Source organism: Crinia signifera, chromosome 1 (assembly GCF_055691185.1).
Source record: "Crinia signifera chromosome 1, ASM5569118v1, whole genome shotgun sequence".
NCBI lineage: Eukaryota > Metazoa > Chordata > Amphibia > Anura > Myobatrachidae > Crinia > Crinia signifera.
The window spans coordinates 72,323,942-72,346,130 of record NC_139217.1 but is presented as its reverse complement, the minus strand read 5'-3'; the positions used below and the strand labels follow the sequence as shown (position 1 = coordinate 72,346,130).

General features: G+C 44.7%; 1 protein-coding gene across 2 annotated transcripts in view; it reads right to left on the bottom strand.

Annotated features, from left to right (window-relative positions):
- The window catches only part of FAM184B (family with sequence similarity 184 member B), a 102,984-nt gene that overhangs the window by 56,836 nt on the left and 23,959 nt on the right, over positions 1 to 22,189 (bottom strand). For both annotated transcript variants that reach the window (XM_083162251.1, XM_083162330.1), the window contains exons 2-5: positions 7,626 to 8,390; positions 6,020 to 6,155; positions 5,776 to 5,924; positions 3,213 to 3,419 (exon numbers count right to left, since the gene is read on the bottom strand). In XM_083162251.1, the coding sequence (XP_083018377.1) occupies positions 3,213 to 3,419; positions 5,776 to 5,924; positions 6,020 to 6,155; positions 7,626 to 8,390 (1,257 nt within the window). The remainder of the gene's footprint in view (positions 1 to 3,212; positions 3,420 to 5,775; positions 5,925 to 6,019; positions 6,156 to 7,625; positions 8,391 to 22,189) is intronic.

Genomic DNA, 22,189 nt, shown 5'->3' with positions numbered 1-22,189 from the left:
ATATTGTTAAAATATATTTCCATTTTTTAACATGTTTATTCTGTTTTTTAAATGTTCTGTTTTTAATTCAACAAATGGAATGGAAAGTCCGACTCCTGGCTCGCAGAGTGCGGTGAATTAAGCCTTACCGTTCCTAGCCTGTATTGCCGAGGCAGTTGAGTAGTTGCACATACCTGATATGTTTTATTGCTAAATCACTTTAATAAGCAGCAATAGGAAATCCTATCACCAACTATTATAATACAGATATAAGTGATTTTTAACAGTGGTCAAGAACGATTTGGGTGTAGTTTTTGTACTGGGAACAGTGGAAGGCTTGTCTTATAAGTCCATTCTGATTTTCAGTTGATTTTTAATCTATTTTGGAATTTTCTGATTTACTAAAGCAAAAACCAACTGAAAATAAAAAAAATTAGACCAACCATTAGTGCTTCTGCAGTGTATACTAATTGCTCATTTACTACTTATGTTGGTAAAAAAAAAAATTATTTCTATGCCGATTTTGAATAAAACTTCTATTTAAATAATACCAACTAACTTTTATATTTTTTAAAACTGACTCACATCACATCATAATTTTTAGTAAATACTCAATTTTAGACAGTTAAGCTCAACTAAATAATCCGATTATTTGAGGTGGTTTTAAAGTAAACTCAAAACAGGCTTTTAAACTGAATCATTCCGCCGCACATCGCATGAGCATCGCATCCATACTTATCGCATGTGCGTTTAGTAACGCAAAGGACAGCTCTACACTGCACTGGTTGAGGGATCTGACTTTAATCCCTCTCAGCATGCATTGTAGCCGCCATCATCACGCATGCACAGATGGACTCCTGGGTCTTATCGGAAGAGCTGTCCTTTGTGTTACTTATTGTGTATGTTAGTGCCTATGCGATTAGCATGAATGCGATGGACATGTGATTGCGGCGGGATGCACCGGTGAGGTTTAGTGCATCCCGACATTAGGGTTTTATTTACTAAGATAGGAGTTCTATTGAAGATAGGATGTTGCAATGGACAACCAATCAGATTCTATTATCTTTTAGAAGGTGCTAAATAAATAAGTATGTAGATTCCCATTGGTTGCTATGGGCAACATCCAGGGCCGGTGCAAGGCACCGGAGCGCCCCAGGCGAGTCGGGCTGGGGGCGCCCCGGTGCCGGGGGGGGGGGGGGGGTAGGGGTACCTGTCGTTCGGCGCTCTCTCTAATCAAATCTGGCGGCGGAGGCAGCGGGGGTCCCTGCAGTCTATTAAAAATCACGAGCGCTATCCGCCGGGCTATGCGGAAGCGCTTCTAGTGTGACAACACTGGCAGCACGCTGATTGGCTGAGATCAGCGTGCGCCGTGCTGCCAGAGTTTTCACACTAGAAGCGCTTCCGCATAGCCCGGCGGATAGCGCTCGTGATTTTTAATAGACTGCAGGGACCCCCGCTGCCTCCGCCGCCAGATTTAAATAGACAGGTACAGGTACCCGGGCGGCATTTTCCGCCCTCCAGTGGCCGGCGCCCTAAGCAAATGCCTAGGTTTGCCTAGTGGTGGCGCCGGCCCTGGCAACATCCCATCTTCAATAGAACTCCTAGAGCCCCTATGGAGAAAATTTACTAATGTTGGCCGATCCCGTATGGACGGATATGAACGGGATCCACCGCATAAGGCCCGAAAATATGAATGGAGAACACAACAAATTTACAAAGCTGCCATATTCTCCGGATTCATATTTTGCGATTTCGTAGCTGGTCGGATTTGGCGGCCATGTTTACGGCCACCAAATACGTACAATGCGGGACCATCACACAGATCAGTCAGATCCATCCAATGATACCCAGTGTAAAAATAATAAAAATAAGGTACTTTTTTCCTAGCAGGGCGCCCAGTACGCTCTAAGCGTACAGGGCTAGTCTCCGTACTAAAATCGCATCGCATTGCATGGGCCGTTTTAGTGCCACGTGATGCGATGCAATGCGATTTTTTAAATGTAATCGCATCGCACCTCCCGCAAAATCACATGAGATCGCATGCAATTTTATAGGGTGAGATGCCATGCCATTAGCTATACACTTGTATGACATACTATGAGGTTTTAGTCACCCCCCCCCACTATCCACACCACTCCGAAGCGTGGTGAGGCGGAACGCATCCACCCAACATTTCATACCCCCACTATCCACGTCGGCGTGGAGTTGATCTTATATAGTGTGGCGAGCGCAGCGAGCCACTGAGCCCAAAGCGTGTCGAGGGGATGCGGATTACTTTACATGTATTCTGCGTCCCCTCGCGGGGCTCAATGTGCTCGCCACGCTTCAGGCTCGGTGGCTCACTAGCTCGCTACACTATATAAAATCAACTCCGCGCCGACGTGGATAGTGGGGGTATGAAAAGGTCGGGAGGACGTGTTCCACCGCCGCTCACCACGCTTCGGGGTGGTGTGGATAGTGGGGGGTTGGGTCAGTAAAACCACATTGTATGTCATATAAGTGTATAGCTAATGGCATGGCATCACACCCTATAAAATCGCATGCGATTTTGCAGGAGGTGTGATGCGATGTGATTCCCTGGGGCCAAAAGAGCACTGAATAAATTACATTAAAAAATCGCATCGCATGGCACTAATGCGAAGTGATGCGATTTCAGTACGGTAGTGTACGTAAGAAAACTGGGTGCCCTGCTAGGAAACAAGTACCAATAATAATTTCAAAAACCATCATGGGGTCCCCCCTGCCGTCCGGCTATAATCAGACCAAGGCTTCTAAAACCAGTCCTGGTTTTAGAAATTCAGGGGGACAAAAAAGTGTGGCCCCGTCTATTTCTATAACCAGCACCAGGCTCATGGGCTGGCAGGCTGCAGGCTTCAGTTCTATTTGACATTCGTATTTACTGCTGAATTTGTATTCAAATTCACCAGTACGCATGATGGTAAATCTGCCGATCAGATAGAATACTATGGCCGCATACGGACGTGTTCTATCGATGGCGTTGCCATTCATAACAGCCGGCTGACTCGGCTGTATTACATACGATGATCAGCCGCATTCGGCTGGTTGTAAATTAGCCAATCACCGGGACGAGGCCTAATTACAGATTGAATGGATTCGTACCCATTCGATCTTAGTAAATTTCCCCCTTAGTGTCTAAATTATCATGAAAATTATTTTGCTTCCAATTTTCCTTTACGGTAGAAACATTGAAATGACTGAATTTCCTACTGTACTTTCTGCAGTTGTCTCTTCTCCGCCTCCATGGAAGTTTGGATGGCTTTAATCTCGGCTGCGTGCATCTTCGCTAAGTCTTCTCGGTTTTTAGCGAACTGCTCCTTATGATGTTTAGATTCTGCCTCTTTCTGCCGTTTGGTTTTACCGACGTCTTCCTTGTGCTGTTTCGGATGTTCATGTTTTAGGACCGAGTGTTCTCTCAGGGACTAGATGCAAGTATAGAGAAAAACATCAAGACATATAGTTTAAATGACTCTGCTATCTAAACCATGTTCCCTATGATTAACCCTGTGTAAGGGAGTCATGCTGTGTGTATATGTGAGGGGGGACCAGGTGCAAGGGCCAATTGCGAGGTGGGGGAGCCACCAATAATCCATAAAAAAATATATAATCCGGCACATTGCTGGAACATAGGGTGCTGGATAATAGCTGGTGTACCTATATATATATTTCTGACCTTCTAGGTACATTTTGCCCATACTATAAAACAATATCACTAAATTCAAATGTTTCTTTTAAGACATAAGTGTGGCTCCAAGGAGTAATATAGAAGCAAAAAAGGAAACATTCGTTAAGACAGGTGGTACAAAGTTGATGTAGGCAGACCGAGTAATTGACATTGTTGCTCCACTGAGCAATAAATGAGAGCATTGAAATGAAACAGAATTTTAGTGGGCATTAGTGCTGTGCCAAAGAGGTGGAACTACCAATAGTGCAGCAGGTGCAGTGCACCGGGCCCAGGAGGACTAAGGGGCCCACTGCTGCATCTGTCATCCTCTTCCTGTCACCCACTGTTTTCCCTGTCACACTCTGCCTCCCGCTGCATCTCCCTGTCACACTCTGCCTCCCCCTGCCTCTCCCTGTCACACTCTGCCTCCCCCTGCCTCTCCCTGTCGCCCACTGCCGTGTTGCATATTGAGAACTTGGCCAAGGTGTACATTGCAAACATTTTCATAGCAATCCGAACAAGCAGAAATCTCACTGAACACAGGACTACTCTATAAAGGGGTGAAGCAGCCTTGCCGGTAAGCAGGCAGCTGTGAATACACACAGCATCTATTCATACGCAGGGCACTGCCCCCCCCCCCCCACCACCAATTGAACACTACAGCCCATGGGTGGGACAGCTGGACTGTGTCACAAAGGGTGGGATGTAATAATATACATAGCCGTCGACCACCGCATATGTACTAACATATGTGGCTGACATCGCGGTGCGGTGACGGAGGCCCCCCCACGATACCTGTAATGTGGTGTGCGGGGTTACCTCCTGGGGGCGTGTCCTGCTCCCCTCACACCAGGGACAGCTAAGCAGGCTGTCCCTGGCGCCTCCTCCTCCCCCCTGCAGCCAGAAGGAAGTCTGGCTGCTTTAAAAACCATAGGCTTCTATAGGGTATCACCACCCAAAGATGGCGGTACCCTGCCCTGCGGTAACGTGGCAGCGGGGTTTTAGTACATATGAAAATGCAGTAAAAGGGTTTTTTTTTACCGCATTTTCCCCTTAGTACATCCCGCCCAAAAACAGGACTGTTGTGAGGTATACAGTGCACCTTCTGGTTTCTCCAGAGTAGTGGCCTTATTCTGAACCAGACGTACCTCCATCCATGTCTGTGGCTTTTGCCAGCAGCACATCTTCATTCAAATGCCACTACAAAGCCCTTGTGTACATCTGTGTGTACAGCTGTGCAAGGACTGAGATGTCCACCTGTCACTGTCTATACACAACGTAATACAGCATGGGGCATCTTTCAATGTCACCATCTATCGCACTACTGACACTTGCACCAGCTCTACGGTAGGTACTGACTTTCCATCTGTGTGTGTCCTCCAATATGAGCAGTTATGGGTCTGTGTACACAACCACTTCAGCAACATGCCTGTAACACTTCCAATAGATGGGCCAACCCTGTGTGTCTGAATAGTTACCTTCCAGGCACTGCCCAGGAATGTGCATCATATGTCTAATCCTGTGCACCTCAATTGCAGCTGCCGTGCTGTGTGTACAGGTTGAGGGTTTCTTTTTTACCATGTGCATTAACAAGTGTGAACATGGGCATTGCACGTAAAGTATGGAAATAGAGTGACTATGAGCACATTAGTGCAGGCAAGTCCAACCTTGGCCCTCCAGCTGTTGTGAAACTACAAGTCCCATCATGCCTTGCCACAGTTTTGCTATTAGGGAATGCTAAAACTATGGCAAGGCATGCTGGGATGTGTAGTTTCACAACAGCTGGAGGGCCAAGGTTAGACATGCCTGCATCAGAGGGAACTGAGATACATATTCTACAAAGCAGAATGGAAATGACAAGGTAATGTACACGGCTGTTTATTTATTGAATAGAGCTACTCTAAAGTCAACTTTAATAAATATATATAAAAAAATCCATTATTGGAATAATTCAGCAAAATATACCATTCATTTTTGTTTTCAAGAATTTCTATTTATCTTCAATAAGTTTTCCTCACGTAGGTTGATAATGACCCAAACAATATGAAAGCAGATTGCACCCTGGGATTTCTAGATAATGGGTTTCTTGTCAGTACTGCTTACTAATACAATACCTGTTTTGAGCTGACAACTTCCCTGCTGTCTCTCTTGCTTGCGCTTGTCTTGCTTAATGGCTTCTGCTGCAGTTGATCAATTTGACTTTTTAATTCAGTCAGTTCGGCGAGAGCTGCTTTGTGTGCATTCGACACGGTCCTCATCTGTTCTGTCAACACACGGCATTGTATTATTGTTTTACCACACCGCAGACAACAGTACATGCTCACTGGCACTGCACCACAAAGCATTGACAGTTACTACCTGTTTGATTCTGGTTCTCCTTCTCCTGCTCCAATAGTCGCTGTTTGGCTACCAGAAGCTCCTCCGCCACTTGTGTCTGTAAGGTTCTAGATTCAGTCAGCTCCTGGTCTCTATGTTTTTGCTGCAACTCCAGCTCCTGAACAAAAATAATAATTATTTACCCTGTGAGGTGATCAGGGTAGGGATGCCCTCGTCTGGGGCAGAGGGGCATCTCCAAACACACAGCAGCCACGGAAATAGCGCACTCTGCAATCTACCCGTGGCTAGGTTTATTGTGCAGTACGTAAAGCAAAACATTTAAATAAATTCTAGCCTATCTGAGCACTAACCAAACATAATAGATTCTCTCCATTAAAACTAATGGCACTACCAGAAATACAGACATATGCACAGTACTTACAGATGCACTAAGCTTCAAAAGTGATAAAATGGAGAGTGATAAACAGCCAGCCAATCAGCTCCTGGCTGACATTTTTCAAACCCAGCCTGTGACATGGCAGTTAGGAGCTGATTGGCTGGTGGTTTATCACTCTCCATATTATCACTTTTTGAAGCTTGATACATCTGGCCCAGAAAGAGAAAAACGCCCCGGGCAAATATGCAAGTAAAATATGAAGATACAGTGGTAGCCTAGAGGTGAAGGGTATCTCATAAAAAGGAACCTTGGGGGATGTTAAACTAAATACTCAAATGATATGTGTTGTTCATAAACGATCATGGAACAGTTTAGCTAGTCCTGTTCGCATAGATATCAGTGAATGGTCATTATACAATATTTGCTAATATTTATGGTGTGCCAAATAACAGCTAATATCCAAGTTGGACTTATACAGTGGAAACAGCCAAGGAAAACTTTAACAATATTCATCCGTATTCAAAGCCTTTAATTAAGTTACACTGCTCTGCTGCAATATACAACCCATGGCCTGATTCATACTACAGTGGTGCAGTAGGTGTCCTTCTCCTATGTACTTACAGGTGCAGGTAAATGCACAGTTCATGGGGAGAGGCAGCAACGATACCTGTTCGAGAAATCCAAGAAGTAGCATTGGGGGATTGTGATAATGTTATAAAGTAATTTAATGATGAAATATTCCTACCAAAGCAAGATCACCAGGGGCAGATTTAGGGGTCAGTTCACCCCTAAGCAGACTAGTAATGTCCACCTACCCCCAATTTTACTACTCTCATTGTTTGGCTATTAGCACTCATTTGATGATTGGTAGGTTAATATACTGTAACATAGCCAAGAGTTATGTCATTTTGTAGGTTTAATTATATATGCGCTGCGGAATATGTATGCGCTATATAAGAAACTGTTAATAAATAAATAAATAAATATGCATATGTACTAATTAGGACAATTTACAAAGACAGTCCTACTTGTCTTCACACCACCCAAGATGCCATACTGTTCAGTACAGTGGAAAGATTTTGTAGTTACAGTACTGGTATATGTCAGACTAACAGTAATAAAGCAAGTGTCCAAGTGCCAACCCCCATCATGTGGTGCCCAAAGGCCTCATTTGCCTAACTGTAGATTCACCACTGAAGGCCACTATACAGTAGCACACAATACATGTATTTTTATGTCATCTGTTCTTACCTGTATCCTTTCTTTCATATTATGAGAATGTTCTTTGACTTCAATCATTTCCCGCACCTTCGCCTCGATGTCACCTTTCAGCTCCTGGACCTCCTGCTGCATGGTGGCCTCTTTCTCCAGACTACTCTTCCTTTGTTCCTGCTCTTTCTGCTGCAGCTGTTTGATCATCTCGGTAACCGACTGCTGCAGAGCCTTTCTTAGGTTCTCTCTTTCTTTGATATAGCTGCTGTGGAGTTTGCTTGTCTTGACAGTGTATTCCTCCGTTAACTTGCAGTTCTGCAATTTTAGGCTCTCGATTTCCTTAGTGAGTGACTGGATCTCCTTACCAAGTCTCTCATTGACTTTTTCAGCAGATCTCTCCTTGTCGCTCACCAGGGTCTCTTTTCTTAGCGCATCAGCCTCCTCGGTGAGCTGCTGCAGACGGTGTTCAAAGTCAGTTTTCATAAAGAGCATTTCACTGGACAAGGCTGCGATCTTCTCGGACTGCTCACATTGGGTCTTCAGTTCCCTCTCTTCTGTTTGCTTTTTGTACATGGCAAGATCAGCCAAGGTTTGTTCCTTCATTTTGTTGTTCTTCTCCAGGGTTTCCTCAAGGATCTGAATCTGCGATCGCAAGTTCTTCTCCTCCCCTACCATGACCTCATACTGGAGAACCTTTTCTCTTGCCTCGTTGGATATTAGGTCATTTTCCTTTTGGTGGGCTTCTTTTAGAGCTAATGTGTTCATTTCATATTCATCAATTTTGAGGTTTAAAGCATAAATCACCTTGGGAAACAATTCAAATAAAATATTTGCATTAATTTAAGAGTAAACTGAATTGTGTTATTCAATGCTCAAAAATGCCATCAATAACTGAATAAAACACATAGCAACCCAAATGGAATGTTAAATGAGTAGTAAAGGATGCTATAATCCCCTGTTGTGCTTGCCCGAAAAGTCTGTTTGTACTCGCTGGACTGTCATCTCTATCTTGCTTTATGCAGATCTGAACACATTTGGAGGCATATTTATAAATATTTTTACAAAAATGATGTGAGACAATCCGTTTTCACTCCCGTTTCCCATTATTTTTGTTTCACAGGAATTTATTAAAGGGCTTTTGGTGCAGTTTTCATGAAAAAAAAAAAAAAAAAACAGCTTCAAACACTGTAATCTACATCTTTTTTTTTTTTTTTTTACGCATTTGCCATGCTTGTAATGGGAAATGTTATCTGATCAATTTTTTTTTTTTTAAATGGTGAAAAAATACCAAGCTCTGTTCCCGCTTTGCCCTGCCTGTCATTGAACAAGCAGAACAGAAGCCTGAGAGAGGGTCAGGCTGATCACATACAGGAAGTATAGTCTGCTGCCCATCTCTTGTCCCCGCTGCTCGGCTCCTGCTCCTCGCTGCCCGACTCTCCTGTCCTGCCTTAAACCCTGCTGACCCATTTCCCCTTGCTGTTCTACTAAACCCCCACCAACACACCCACCCGCTGCTGCCCTAGCGCCAGTATATGTAAAAAATACGTGAATGGCTTCCTACATGTACCAGATACATACCTCCCAACATGACCCTCTCCAGGGACACATTGCTCTACTCCTGCACTTCCCTCTTAACGTATGATTGCCATCACCTATGCTGAAGCACCATTGATATCAATTAACCTGTTAAACACGTGTGACGGCAATCATATATTAGAGGAAATTCCAGGAGCAGAGCATTGTGTCCCTACTGGAGAGGGTCATTTTGGGAGGTATGCAGATGGGGATGACCGGTTGTCTTCTCTCTGGCCTCTGGCCGGTGGAACAGCTGATGTCTTGCTGGGATGCAGTAAAGTCACTTTCACAGTGCATCCAACTTACTGCACATGACACAGCTGAACCACTAGCCAGAGAGGAGACCACTGCACAAACCCCTCTTGTGCATGAAAGAAACAACTTATTTAAGTTTGACATACTGTATATGGGTGCAAGATGCTAGGGGCAGTAGCAAGGGGTAAGGTAAAAGCAGGAAGGGGGATTCAGGCAGGAGGGCTTAGCATGCTTAGCAGCAGCAAAGGGTGCATGCACAGACACATATATCTGTATATTTTCCAAAAAATACAGTTATATATGTGTGATGCTGATTCACAAGAACAGAGCTTTCCCACATGGATGCCAAAATTGATACATTCCTGCAATGTATTAAATCATACATCCCAACTTGACCCTTTCCAGGACTTCCCACTCAATGGGGCAGATGTATTAAGCCTGGAGAAAAGATCAACTGGAGATAAAGTGGAAGGAGATAAAGCTACTAAATGCATTAGGGTGGAGAAGGATAATATAGAGGAGGATGGGATGCAATATACAGTAGAATGTCCAATGACTTTAAATTGTGCTTCCATCCTTTTTTTCATATCACATGCCCACATATCACTCTACCTGGAAGAAGAGTGGACATAACCAAAAATATCAATTCTGTTGCTTCATACAGTATTACCCCCCAATATCATGTCTGATGTCAGACATGTGACATGCAGGGGGCGGGGCTGTCTCTCATATATCTAAAGCCTTGGAGAGTGATAAATTGGAGGGAAATAAAGTCTGACTTCCAACCAATCAGCTCCCAATGAACAACGTTACGGTCTGTGTTTGAAAAATGTTAGGAGCTGATTGGTTGGCAGTGTGTCACTCTCCAATGCTTATTACATCTGCCCCAGAGTGGGACTGACTGGAAAACTATTATAAGCAGTACATAATATTATCTGAATAATAAGTAAATTAATAGTTTCCCTAAATAAGGATTGTTGACTTACAATGTTTTACTCATGGGTTGGGATTACTGACAACCATTTCAGAAGCTCATGACTAAATGTTATAATTTCAAGAATGAAAACAACCAAATACATTAGTGTACTAATTATATTATACAAACCAATAATGTACAATCCAGTTATATACTGATACAATATAAATAATTGATTAACAATAACACATTAACTTGCAGGGTAATTATTTATACATAAGAATAAAAATAATGTATTCATTTAATGACAAAATAAATCTGGGTACTAGCCACCATGTAGCCAACTGAGTTTGTCCCTTGTACTCTTATGGGGCCTACACACACAGCGACACTGCTGAGCAATGCTAGTTCACTCAGCAAGATCGCTTCGTGTGTGGGCCTTTTTAAGGGATACATACACTTTATTAACCACTTATAATTGTGCCACATATGCCAACCAATTGTGACATGCAGGTAAGTGTGCACTGAAACCACTTCCATTGGAGGTAAGTATGCCATGTAGTGTAAGAACATTGTGTTTAGAATTCTGTGATGAACAGACATCTAGAGTAATTGATACAAATGCAATGTTTTTGCTTATATTTTGGATGCAGAAAAAAATGTTGACGCAGATATGGTCAACACACAAAAACATTGACATGAGTTTTTCACTTTTTTTGCGGTCAATATGTAGATTTAAGCACGTCGGGCCCCCAATTAGTGTACTGTGCACAGAGAATGAGAGAGATAGAGCATGGAGAGAGAAAGAGATGGAGCATGGAGAGAGAGCGATGGAGCATGGAGAGATAGAGGGAGCGCAGAGAGACGGAGCGCAGAGAGAGAGAGACGGAGCACGGAGAGAGTGCAGAGAGAGAGCACAGAGAGAGAGAGATGGAGCACGGAGAGAGTGATGGAGCATGGAGAGAGAGACGTAGCACGGAGAGAGAGAGCAGAGAGAGACGTAGCATGGATAGAGGGAGTACAGAGAGAGAGGGGGAGCACAGAGAGAGAGAGGGAGCGCAGAAAGAGAGAGAGGGAGCGCAGAGAGAGAGAGGCGGAGCACGGAGAGAGAGAGTTCAGAGAGAGACAGAACACAGAGAGAGAGGGAGCGCAGAGAGAGAGCACAGAGAGAGAGACAGCGCATAGATAGAGAGAGAGAGAGGGAGCGCATAGAGAGAGAGCACAGAGAGAGAGAGGGAGCGCAGAAGAGAAAGAGACGGAGCCTGGATAGAGAGAGGGAGCGCAGAGAGAGAGAGAGAGAGAGAGAAATGGAGCACGGAGAGAGAGACGGAGCACGGAGAGAGAGAGAGAGCGCAGAGAGAGACAGAGCATGGATAGAGGGAGTACAGAGAGAGAGGGGGAGCACAGAGAGAGAGGGGGAGCACAGAGAGAGAGGGAGCGCAGAAAGAGAGAGAGGGAGCGCAGAGAGAGAGAGGCGGAGCACGGAGAGAGAGAGTTCAGAGAGAGACAGAACACAGAGAGAGAGGGAGCGCAGAGAGAGAGAGCACAGAGAGAGAGACAGCGCATAGATAGAGAGGGAGCGCATACAGAGAGCACAGAGAGAGGTGGAGCACGGAGAGAGAGAGGGAGCGCAGAAGAGAAAGAGACGGAGCCTGGATAGAGAGAGGGAGCGCAGAGAGAGAGAGAGAGACGGAGCACGGAGAGAGTGCAGAGAGAGAGAAGGAACACTGAGAGAGAGAGAGGGAGCACAGAGAGAGTGAGCAGAGAGAGAGAGAGAGAGACGAAGCATGTATAGAGAGAGAGGGAGCGCAGAGAGAGAGGCGGAGCACGGAGAGAGAGGGAGCGCAGAGAGAGAGACAGAGCCTGGATAGAGAGAGAGGGAGTGCAGAGAGAGAGCGCAGAGAGAGAGAGAGAGACGGAGCACGGAGAAAGAGAGTGCAGAGAGAGACGGAACAGAGAGAGAGAGGGAGCACAGAGAGAGGGAGCACAGAGAGAGACGGAGCATGGATAGAGAGAGGGAGCGCAAAGAGAGAGAGAGGGAGCACAGAGAGAGAGAGAGACGGAGCATGGATAGAGAGAGACAGAACACAGAGAGAGAGGGAGCGCAGAGAGAGAGAAAGAGCACAGAGAGAGAGAGAGAGAGAGAGACAGAGCATGGATAGAGAGAGAGGGAGCACAGAGAGAGAGACGGAGCACGGAGAGAGAGATGGATCACAGAGAGAGAGATGGCCAGATGTACTAAGCTTGAAAAGTGATAAAATGGAGAGTGATAAACAAACAGCCAATCAGCTCCTGCCTGTCATGTCACAGACTGTGTTTGAAAATGTCAGGCAGGAGCTCATTGGTTGGTTGTTTTTCACTCTCCATTTTATCACTTTTCAAAGCTTAGTACATCTTGCCCAGAGAGAGAGAGGTGGAGCGCAGAGAGAGAGATGGAGCGCAGAGAGAGAGATGGAGCACAGAGAGAGAGCGATGGAGCACGGAGAGAGAGCGATGGATTGCAGATACACGGACACCCACACTGCAGCGTCCTGGGGACCGAGTTAGAGAACCCCTGATCTAAGGGCATTTTTAGATTGCATTATCCAGCTGTAGCCTATAAGCTACTTTTACATTTTCCTTTTCATTCTCTGCTAATTGTGGCTTATACATACAGCACCTGTGCAGTGACTCAGCCTAGTACAAAACCATAAGTAAATTGATCACAAAGCATCCATTGTCATAGGCTATTATGGAGTCTGTTTCCCAGCATCTCCATCTCCTGAAAAGCATTCCAAATCATAGTGTAATGAGACGATGGGGAAAGCTCATGTTGTGGGCTGTTATGCGAAAATAGAGCTAAAGCGATGACATCGGGTATAGTGGAACATCTCCGCCACTTGGATTCTGATGTCCAAGCAAAGGAGGATGCTCACATGGAGAAATATTTGGAAGCTGTGAGGCAGAATCAGCAGACAGCGCCACTTCCCCAGTAGCCACCTAACTACCCACCAAACCCATATGACCATTACACTAGAGGGGTCAACTACACTCCTGGTACGTCTAATAACACCCAACCAAACCAATAGTCACCAGAATACAGAGGGCCCAATGTTTTTATTTTTTTTGTTGTATCAAATTTTTATTAAATTATTCACATACAAAATACTAACATTACATACTTTTAATCAATATCTTTAGTTCATACTGACTGGGGGGGGGGGAGAAAATAAATAAATAAAAAACAGACCAAGGAAAGGGGGGGGAATACACAGTCAAGAAGAATTGGGGGGTATAAAAGAGAAAAGGATCCCTCTCATTTTTAATTCATATATTCTAGATCAATTCACTCTAAAACAGATGTCATATATGTTTTATAGTAATCAGATATTCTATATTCCATCCATCTATGCCAGATCTCCGTGAAAACATTTTTTTTCTCTGTGGCTTCGCTCAGTAAGTCTTCCATTGACATAAAATAGTCTAATCTCGCAAACCAATCCTTGCGAGATGGAGATACTGTCGATTTCCATCTTACCGGTATCACTGCTCGTGCTGCGTTACCTATGTGTTTCAACAAGGATTTTTTATATTCAGGCAATGTAATTTGTGAATGGTTGAGCAACCAGAAAGCAGGGTCCGTTGGTATTCTAGCATTAAATATACGCTGAGTTCCCGTGAAAACATCGGTCCAATATCTTTCCACTTTCGGGCAGATCCACCAAATGTGTTTCATAGTTCCTACTTCTCGCAAACATCTCCAACATGTCTGAGGTATAGAGGGATATATTGCATGTAGAAGAGAGGGATGTCTATACCATCTCGTCAAGATTTTATATTTTGTTTCCTTTATTATAATGCACGACAAACTATAATGTGTTTTTAAACAATTTTTTTTGCCAATCTCTTTCTGTTAGCTTAATCCCAAGCTCTTTTCCCCAAGTTTTAACCCAATGAGGAGTCTGGGAATCATATTTTTGTAATAATAATTTATAAAGAGTTGAAATTCTATGGGGTTGAATATTAGCCACTATACCAGAGGGCCCAATTTTAACTATGGCACTAGCACTACAGTTACTAACCCACAAATCATAGAGTCCCCAGAATTTTTTCGTGTACCGGAATTTGACCTAAGGTTGCGTACTCTTAAAATTTTTTTCCTAAAGGTTGCACTTTCTTTCATTCTATTTATGGCTGTGTGATTTCCTATACAAGAATTCATGTGGTTATGTTTTTTATATACAGGAGTTTTATAATACCGGTGGTTCTCAAAGTCCAGATCAAAACATGCACTGTGTGGGGTCCTGTGGACCGACTTTCAGAACCTGTGCAATATACACTAGGTAATGTTTTTATGTATTGTGTTACAAAACACCGTTTTTATAAAACATTCTAGGATGTTAAACTTTTTGGGCACAAAGATTTACTCTTGGTCTATGTTCCAAATTTTTACCAGTTCTTACTCATACACATCTTTATCTTTCATTATGAGAATGTATAACATCTATATATAAAGATTACAAATGTACAGTATGAAGAGTTTTATGCATATTTTCAGCATAATAAAGCAAAAAAACTTTCTTTTGATCTCATCATCACCAGCCCAAAAAGGCCATTTTTAACAACAGCAGTAAGGCAAGGAAGGGCTGATCCATTTTCATGGTAAAAGGGCATTAAAAGGGAATAACCCGGTAATGCGATTTATCATATGCAAAACTTGGAACAGTACATCAAGTGCCTAATCGTGTGTCCCCCTCCCGGGGGGCTGCCGGGGAAATCAGGTATGATGCTGGCCACACATCAGACCAACTTTTCTCCAACCATCCAACTAGTTGGTTGGATGGAATAAAAACCTGGCACTGGATAGGAGCAAATACAATTTGTAATTAAGTCATTTGTTTCCCAAATCGGAAAATGAACAACAACTGTCACTCAGACAATGTACTGTAGTTGTAGTTGGACCTATTTGATTTAAACAATTTCACTGACTGTTTTTGTCCATTCTCCTGAGTTTGTGAGCAAATTGCTTATTTGCATTTGCCCCCATACAGTACTAGATTTTCAGTCCAACCAACTAGTTGGATGGTTGGAGGAAAGTTGGTCTGATGTGTGGCCAGCATAAGTCAGACTAATGTATGGGGGCCTTAAAAGTTGTATAGGAGGGACAGAGGTAACCAATTAACCTGTTTAAACAGGTGATGGTAATCATACATTTAGCAGGAAGTTAAGAAACAGAGCATTGTGTCTGTCCTGGAATGGGTCATTTTGGAAGGTATGCATGCCCCTCAACATCACCCAATCTATTAGGTACAAAATGCTCTGCTCTTGGACTTCCCTCTTAATGTATGATTCCTATCACCTGTGTTGAAACACCTTTCTCATCAATAAATTAGTTCAACACAGGTGATGGCAATCTTCCAGATGGAGCTGGCCCCGTCATCTGGTGATGGCAATCATAAGCTGGCCATACATCAGAAAGATCGATCTTAAGATCGATTGCACTCATGATTGTGTACAATTTCCCTTGAAATCCCCAGCAGTCCTTGGTGGTTTTTGGACACACAATCTACACACAATCCATCATACAATCAGTCATACAATCCATCTGCTGCATGATTTTGTACACAAGATGTGCACACAATCTGCATACAATCCATCATACAATCAGTCATACAATCCATCTTCTGATTGATTGTATGATTGTGTACACAAGATGTGCACACAATCTGCATACAATCCATCTTACAATCAATTGAGATTGTATAATTGGGTACAATATCTTTCTGATGTATGGCTAGCTATACAGATGGAGCCGGCCCCGTCAGCGGCCGGCTCCCACTAGGGGCGCGCGGGCCTGAGACGCTTGTGCGCCCCGTGGCTACGGGTCCCCGCCTCCTCCCCCGGTGCCCCTTGCCGCCTCGCTGACCCCCCTATCTTCAGAGAGATGGGCAGGGACCCGCAGCAGCGCCGTCCTGAAACTGGGACGCGCGTGCGTGTGAGACGCATGCGCGTCCCAGTCAGATGGAGCCTCTGCGCCGGCGATCGCCAGCGGGGACATTCTGGCGATCCCCGGCCAAGGAAGAGAGGCGCTCCATCTGTACATTAAGAGAGAAGTCTAGGTACACAGCATTTTGTACCTAGTGTTATGTTCGTGGGTATGGTATTACAGTACCATAATTTGCCTAACAACACGGGTAATTTTCCAAAAACCTGGGATTTTGCTGAGGTAAAAACCCTGGGTCTGAGCAGTGAAATTTCCAGGGCGTATGTGTGATAGCGGTTGCAGACAGGTAACAATATTAGATATAGCAAGGAGAGATCATAAGTACAAAGAACAATAATAAGCAACAGATAGCTGCTGTGGAGATACAGCGCAGTTCTTCCTGATGCCGGCCGCTGGCAATGCACAGCTGAAACTCACTGAGTAATAAGTAACCATTGGGAGTAGGCTCTCAGATACTGCAGTTCAAACACTAAGGGTGACATTCTATGGAACGCGAGAAAAGCGCATATATTTATCGCACTCCACATCGCCGCACTTCGCACTTTCTGAATTCGCATTTTTTGATCATAATTCGCATATTTAATGGGATGCGCATTAGAGGGTAAAAAGTGCGATGTAGTGCGAATTGTGGTGAATTGATGCGAAATTATGTCACTAAAAAGTGCGATTTATTCCGCCGGTCATGTGCGCATTTTAGACCAACCGGAGTGCAATTTTCAAGACTGTCTCCACATGACAAATAACACCCTAACCTATTGGCCCACCTAGGTCCCCTCCATTATGCATCACACCCCCTATATAAAGGGCCACTGGCGCCATGTGACTCTTTGATAGGAAGTAAGGAGCATGGAGAGGAGCAGTGTCAGTGGGGCAGATGTATTAATCCTTAACAAGAGATAAATGCAAGGGTGATAAAGACAGATAAACTTCCAGCCAATCAGCTCCTTACTGACTTTTTTCAAACACAGCCTGTAACATGGCAGTTAGCAGGTGATTGGCTGGACGTTTATCTCTCTTTATCACCCTTGCATTTATCTCTTGTCAAGGCTTAATACATCTGCCCCAGTGTGAGCAGAGGAAGAGGTGTTGGTGGCAGAGTCATGAGTGGCAGAGGGAGCAGTGGCAGAGGGAGCAGAGGAAGAGGGAGCAGAGGAAGAGGGAGCAGTGTCAGCAGGCAGCCAAGAGGAGCCAGTGGGAGAGGCAGTAGAGGACTGGTGAGGGCGTCCTCCATTACAGGGAGTGGCAGCAGTGTGCCAGACAGCATGGCCACAGCAAGGCCTGCCCCACAACAGGCCCTGGCGGACCAGCACCAGCAGGAGGAGGTGGATGATCCGCAGCCATCCACATCTGATACCCAGGACCTTTCCCATACCCCACAGCAGCTGCAGGAGGCCCACATGTCGGAGGTGGAGGAATATGTTGAGGAGGAGGAGGAGGAGGACACTGGCATGGGTGAGGAGTATGAAATGGGAGGTGAAGATTTTGCAGAGGAGGAGGAGGAGGAGGCTGAAGATGACCGTACGCAAAGTGGCAGAAAGATCCGCTTCAGTTATGAAGAAAATGTAGCCCTTGTCAGGGCCATCATACCGTAAAAGGTCTATATGGATGGAGATAACCCAGGCGGTCAACGCGGTAAGTCACCGGAAGCGGCTGGTGAGAAACGGAAAAAACGTTTCAACGACATAAAGTGCCAGCTGAAAAAAAAATGGCACTTGAGTTGGAGGAGGCCACCCAGACTGGTGGAGGAGTGGCAAGATCTATTTCATACACTTCGTATGAGATCAAATTGCAAAGAATTATACCCCCTGAGGTCCTACCAGGCAGCCACATTGCAGATACGGATGTGCCTCCTACGCCACCCAGAGCTGGTAAGTTTAATTTCTGTAATATTATGTTGTATTGTTATACTAATAAAGTGCTGCAGTGGAACTACATAGGCCAGCCAGTATTGGAAATTGAAATTGTCTACTCATACTTTCAAATAGGTCAGAATGCTGGGCCTTGTAGTTCCACAACTGCACATACTATTCCACACTGTAACATTCTGTAAAGCTGCTTATCATGTATGTGCCCAAACAACACTGGTGTACTGGTGCTAGTGCTGGCATGCCTACATACCACAGATTTTACTCCAGTTGCCATGTGCGAAACAGTGTTTTATTTATTGCATCAAACTGCAGGTGCAAAACATATAACCAAAAATGTGTCAAGTAAATGATGTTGTCCTTCACCAAAGGTAGTTTTCTCCATTCTGGAAAATTGTAGCCATAATTTTTGCATAACTTTCATCATTGCAAGGTAGATAATGCCTTGCCATGTTTTCTTTAACAGAATGTCCTTCCCGAGGTGCAACAGCATCACATACAAGAAGGCCAGTTGGACCCGAAACTGTTGAAGCAGGTAACTAAAAAACAAATTCCCATTACACATAAAGTACACACACCCATGTCACATCCACAATCTCTCATATTACATTCATCTGCTGATGCAACATTACAATGTACATGATTGTAATGTGACCTACACATGGAATGGGATTATCTCAATCACTTTCAAATATAGTACTGCTGAGAGACTGGCCTATATATGCATCAGGACTTACATCTTCATCTGTATCCACAGGTAGAGTTGAAGGTGGACAGGGCCGTAACTAGGGGGGGCTAGGGGGTCACGCGCACCGGGCGCTGGAGGGTGGGGGCGCTAGTTTGGTGTCCCGGCAACGCGGTCCCTGGGATGAGCAGCGGGGGTCCGGGGACTGGTGGGTTGACGCCAGGTCCTAGCGGGGTCCCGGGGACTGGTGGGTTAACTCCGGCTCCTAGCGCTGCCGGACGGTGGGCGGGAGGCAGGTTTTGAAAAGACTTGCCGGACGCTGATTGGCTGAATTCAGGTCATCAGCGCTTCCCGCCGCCAGGCAGATAGCGCTAGGAGACGGAGTGAGTGAAGGCTGCCGCTACACCAGTCCCTGGACCCCTGGACGCCATACACAGGTATGTTGGCAGCGGGGGTCCAGGGACTGGTGTAGCGGCAGCTTTCCCATACACAGCCGCTCGCTATTTGCCTGGCGGCGGGAAGCGCTGATGATTTTGAAAAGACTTGCCGGACGCTGAATTCAGCCAATCAGCGTCCGGCAAGTCTTTTCAAAATCTGCCTCCCACCCACCGCCCGGCAGCGCTAGGAGCCGGAGTTAACCTTCTCCAGTCCCCGGACCCCCGCTGCCTGACCCCAAGGCAGTGATTTTTTTGGGGGGGGGGGAGGGGGGGGTGGAGGTGGACCACAAGCCACAGAATACAGAATCCGTGGATATGATGCCGGAGGACATCCACATCATTCTGGAACCCGTGGACACGTTTGCGGCTGAGGAGGAAACACAGGCCTCATCACCGAGAGATGCACCACCAAGTGGCGTGGCTCCCAACCCACCCCCAAATACACCCCCTACAGTACCTTCTTCTGCCCAGGTAGCTGCCTCCTTGGCACATTTCAAGGACAAGCAGCTGGAATTTATGGCCTCCCAAAGCCTGGAAATATCGAACATCAAGGGGTACATGCGTGACACCTTTCTGCAATTATGCAAAATGGCTAGACATGTGCGGGTTGGTGTAGGTACTCAGGTGCGCATAGCAAATAACATAGACACCCGTCTTTCAGAAATTGCTGCGGCTTTAAGGGAGCAGAACAGCCATATTGGCACTCTTGCACAAAGTTTAGTAGCCCTTACCCATGCAAGTACTGTGCAGAGCAATGCGTTGATGGCCATGCAGGCCCAAATACAACAAATGGAGGCCTCACGTGTCCTAGGTGCTCCTACTTCTACACTGAGTAGTGTGTCTAGCACACCAGTAAGTAGCTCGCCCACTTCCCCACCCCGTCGGAGTGTTAGGACCCGGGGTGGCCTGGGGGCAGGGTCAAAAGGTGGCAGTGGGCATACTGATGCTGGCCGAAAATAGTATATTTACAGTACATCATTGTTGGTAGGATTTACTATGCTAGTAATGTTGTTACATTTCACCACATTCCCATTGTTTATGTGTGGACATTATATAATGTAATAAAAATGAGTAAACACATAACATTTTGTCTGTGTATAATTATTGTAATATTTGTTGTGTAAACTAACCCATAGCATAACGGTCGATGGCCATGGTATTGGTGTTAAATAGTTTTCTTGCAAATCTGGGCCCACAAAAGTTGTGGAACAACATATTCCAGCAAGCTCTGGCACTCATGTTTACATTAAGGTGTCCTTAATGCAGTTTGGGTATATATAGGGGTGGCCCAGAGAGAAATGGAGGCCACCTGTGTTGAAATGAACTATTTGTGCACTTGTCCAAAGTGAGATTTGGGCCAAATCGCCCAACAGAACCTGGTCTGAAAAAATGGCGATTATTAGACACCTTAAAAGTGCGAATTGCGAAATCCCATTCCATTAAATAAGCGAATTGTATACTTTTCTATTGGGAAACATCTGGATGCGATAAAAGTGCAAATTTTTACCGCACTTTCAGTACGCATGACTTATCGCAAAAAATATGCGATTTAGGGACATTTTCGCATCATATTAAATATGCGAATTCAAGGAAAAATGCGAATTAGCCATTTTTTGGAGAAAAATTCAGCAAAAAAACAAAATCGCATTCCATAGAATGTCACCCTAATTGTCTTTTCAGAAAACAAGCCAGGCAACAGGCCAGCAAGTCAGAATACAGGGTTTGAGGTTATGTCAGGTGCAGTTGTTGGCAGAAAGCGCATTGATCCGACAATATTTTCTAGAAATTGACTTGTCAGCATCTCAATCCAACGTTTAATAATCTCATACTGCAGTCATTGCATGCTCTGTGCTTGGTCCATACTGGTCTAAATAAAAATACACAATTGCTAATTGCTCTCATCTATGACTTAAGGTGCCCATACATTGCCCAGATTGCATTCTATCTAGTAGGAGAAGCATTCACACCTTTCTTATCAATTACCTAGCTCAACACAGGTGCTGGCAATCATACATTACCAGGGAAGCCCAGGAACAGAGCATTTTCTCCCTCATGGAGAGGGTCAGGTAGGCAACCCTGATATATTTTATTTATTTTCATGGAGTGAACATTATGATGATACAATGCACTTACATTACAGCTGGTCACTGACTACTGCAATTAAATTTAGGAATGTTTTGTAAATATTAAGTAAATGTATTTATTGATTAACAGTTTCTTATATAGCGCACACATATTCCGCAGCGCTTTACAGAAAATATTTGAACACTCACATCAGTCCCTGCCCCAGTGGAGCTTACAATCTATATTCCCTACCACATGTACACACACACAGAGATATTCTAGGATTCATTTTTGTTAGGAGCCATTTTACCTGCCAATATTTTTTTTTTAAATGTGGGAGGAAACTGGAGTACCCGGAGGAAACCCACACAAGTATGGAGAGAATATACAAACTCCACACATTTAGGGCCATGGTGGGAATTGAACACATGACCTCAGCACTGTGAGGCAGTAATGCTAACCATTACACCATCCGTACTGCCAAAATGATCAGTATTTGGTCAATGCTGATTTGGTATCAGACATATCCAGTTACCAAAGGTAAAATCGGTCTAGCCATGTAAATTCCCTGAAGCACAAGCTGGTCTGTTGTTGGTTGTTAAAAATCAGTGTCTTTGTCCAGTGCCTTTGTGCTATATAAGATGCAGTCAGTGGGAAATTTCAGTGGTGGCTGGGGTCCTAAAGCAGTAGAAGAGTTCAGACATTCCCCGTTCACAGTGGTGTAACTATTACTTGGGAAGGGTAATTACCGATGCTGTATATATCAATACACATGATATGTGGGTCTCCATGATTAATGGTCTTGGCTGTTAAATTATAAGCA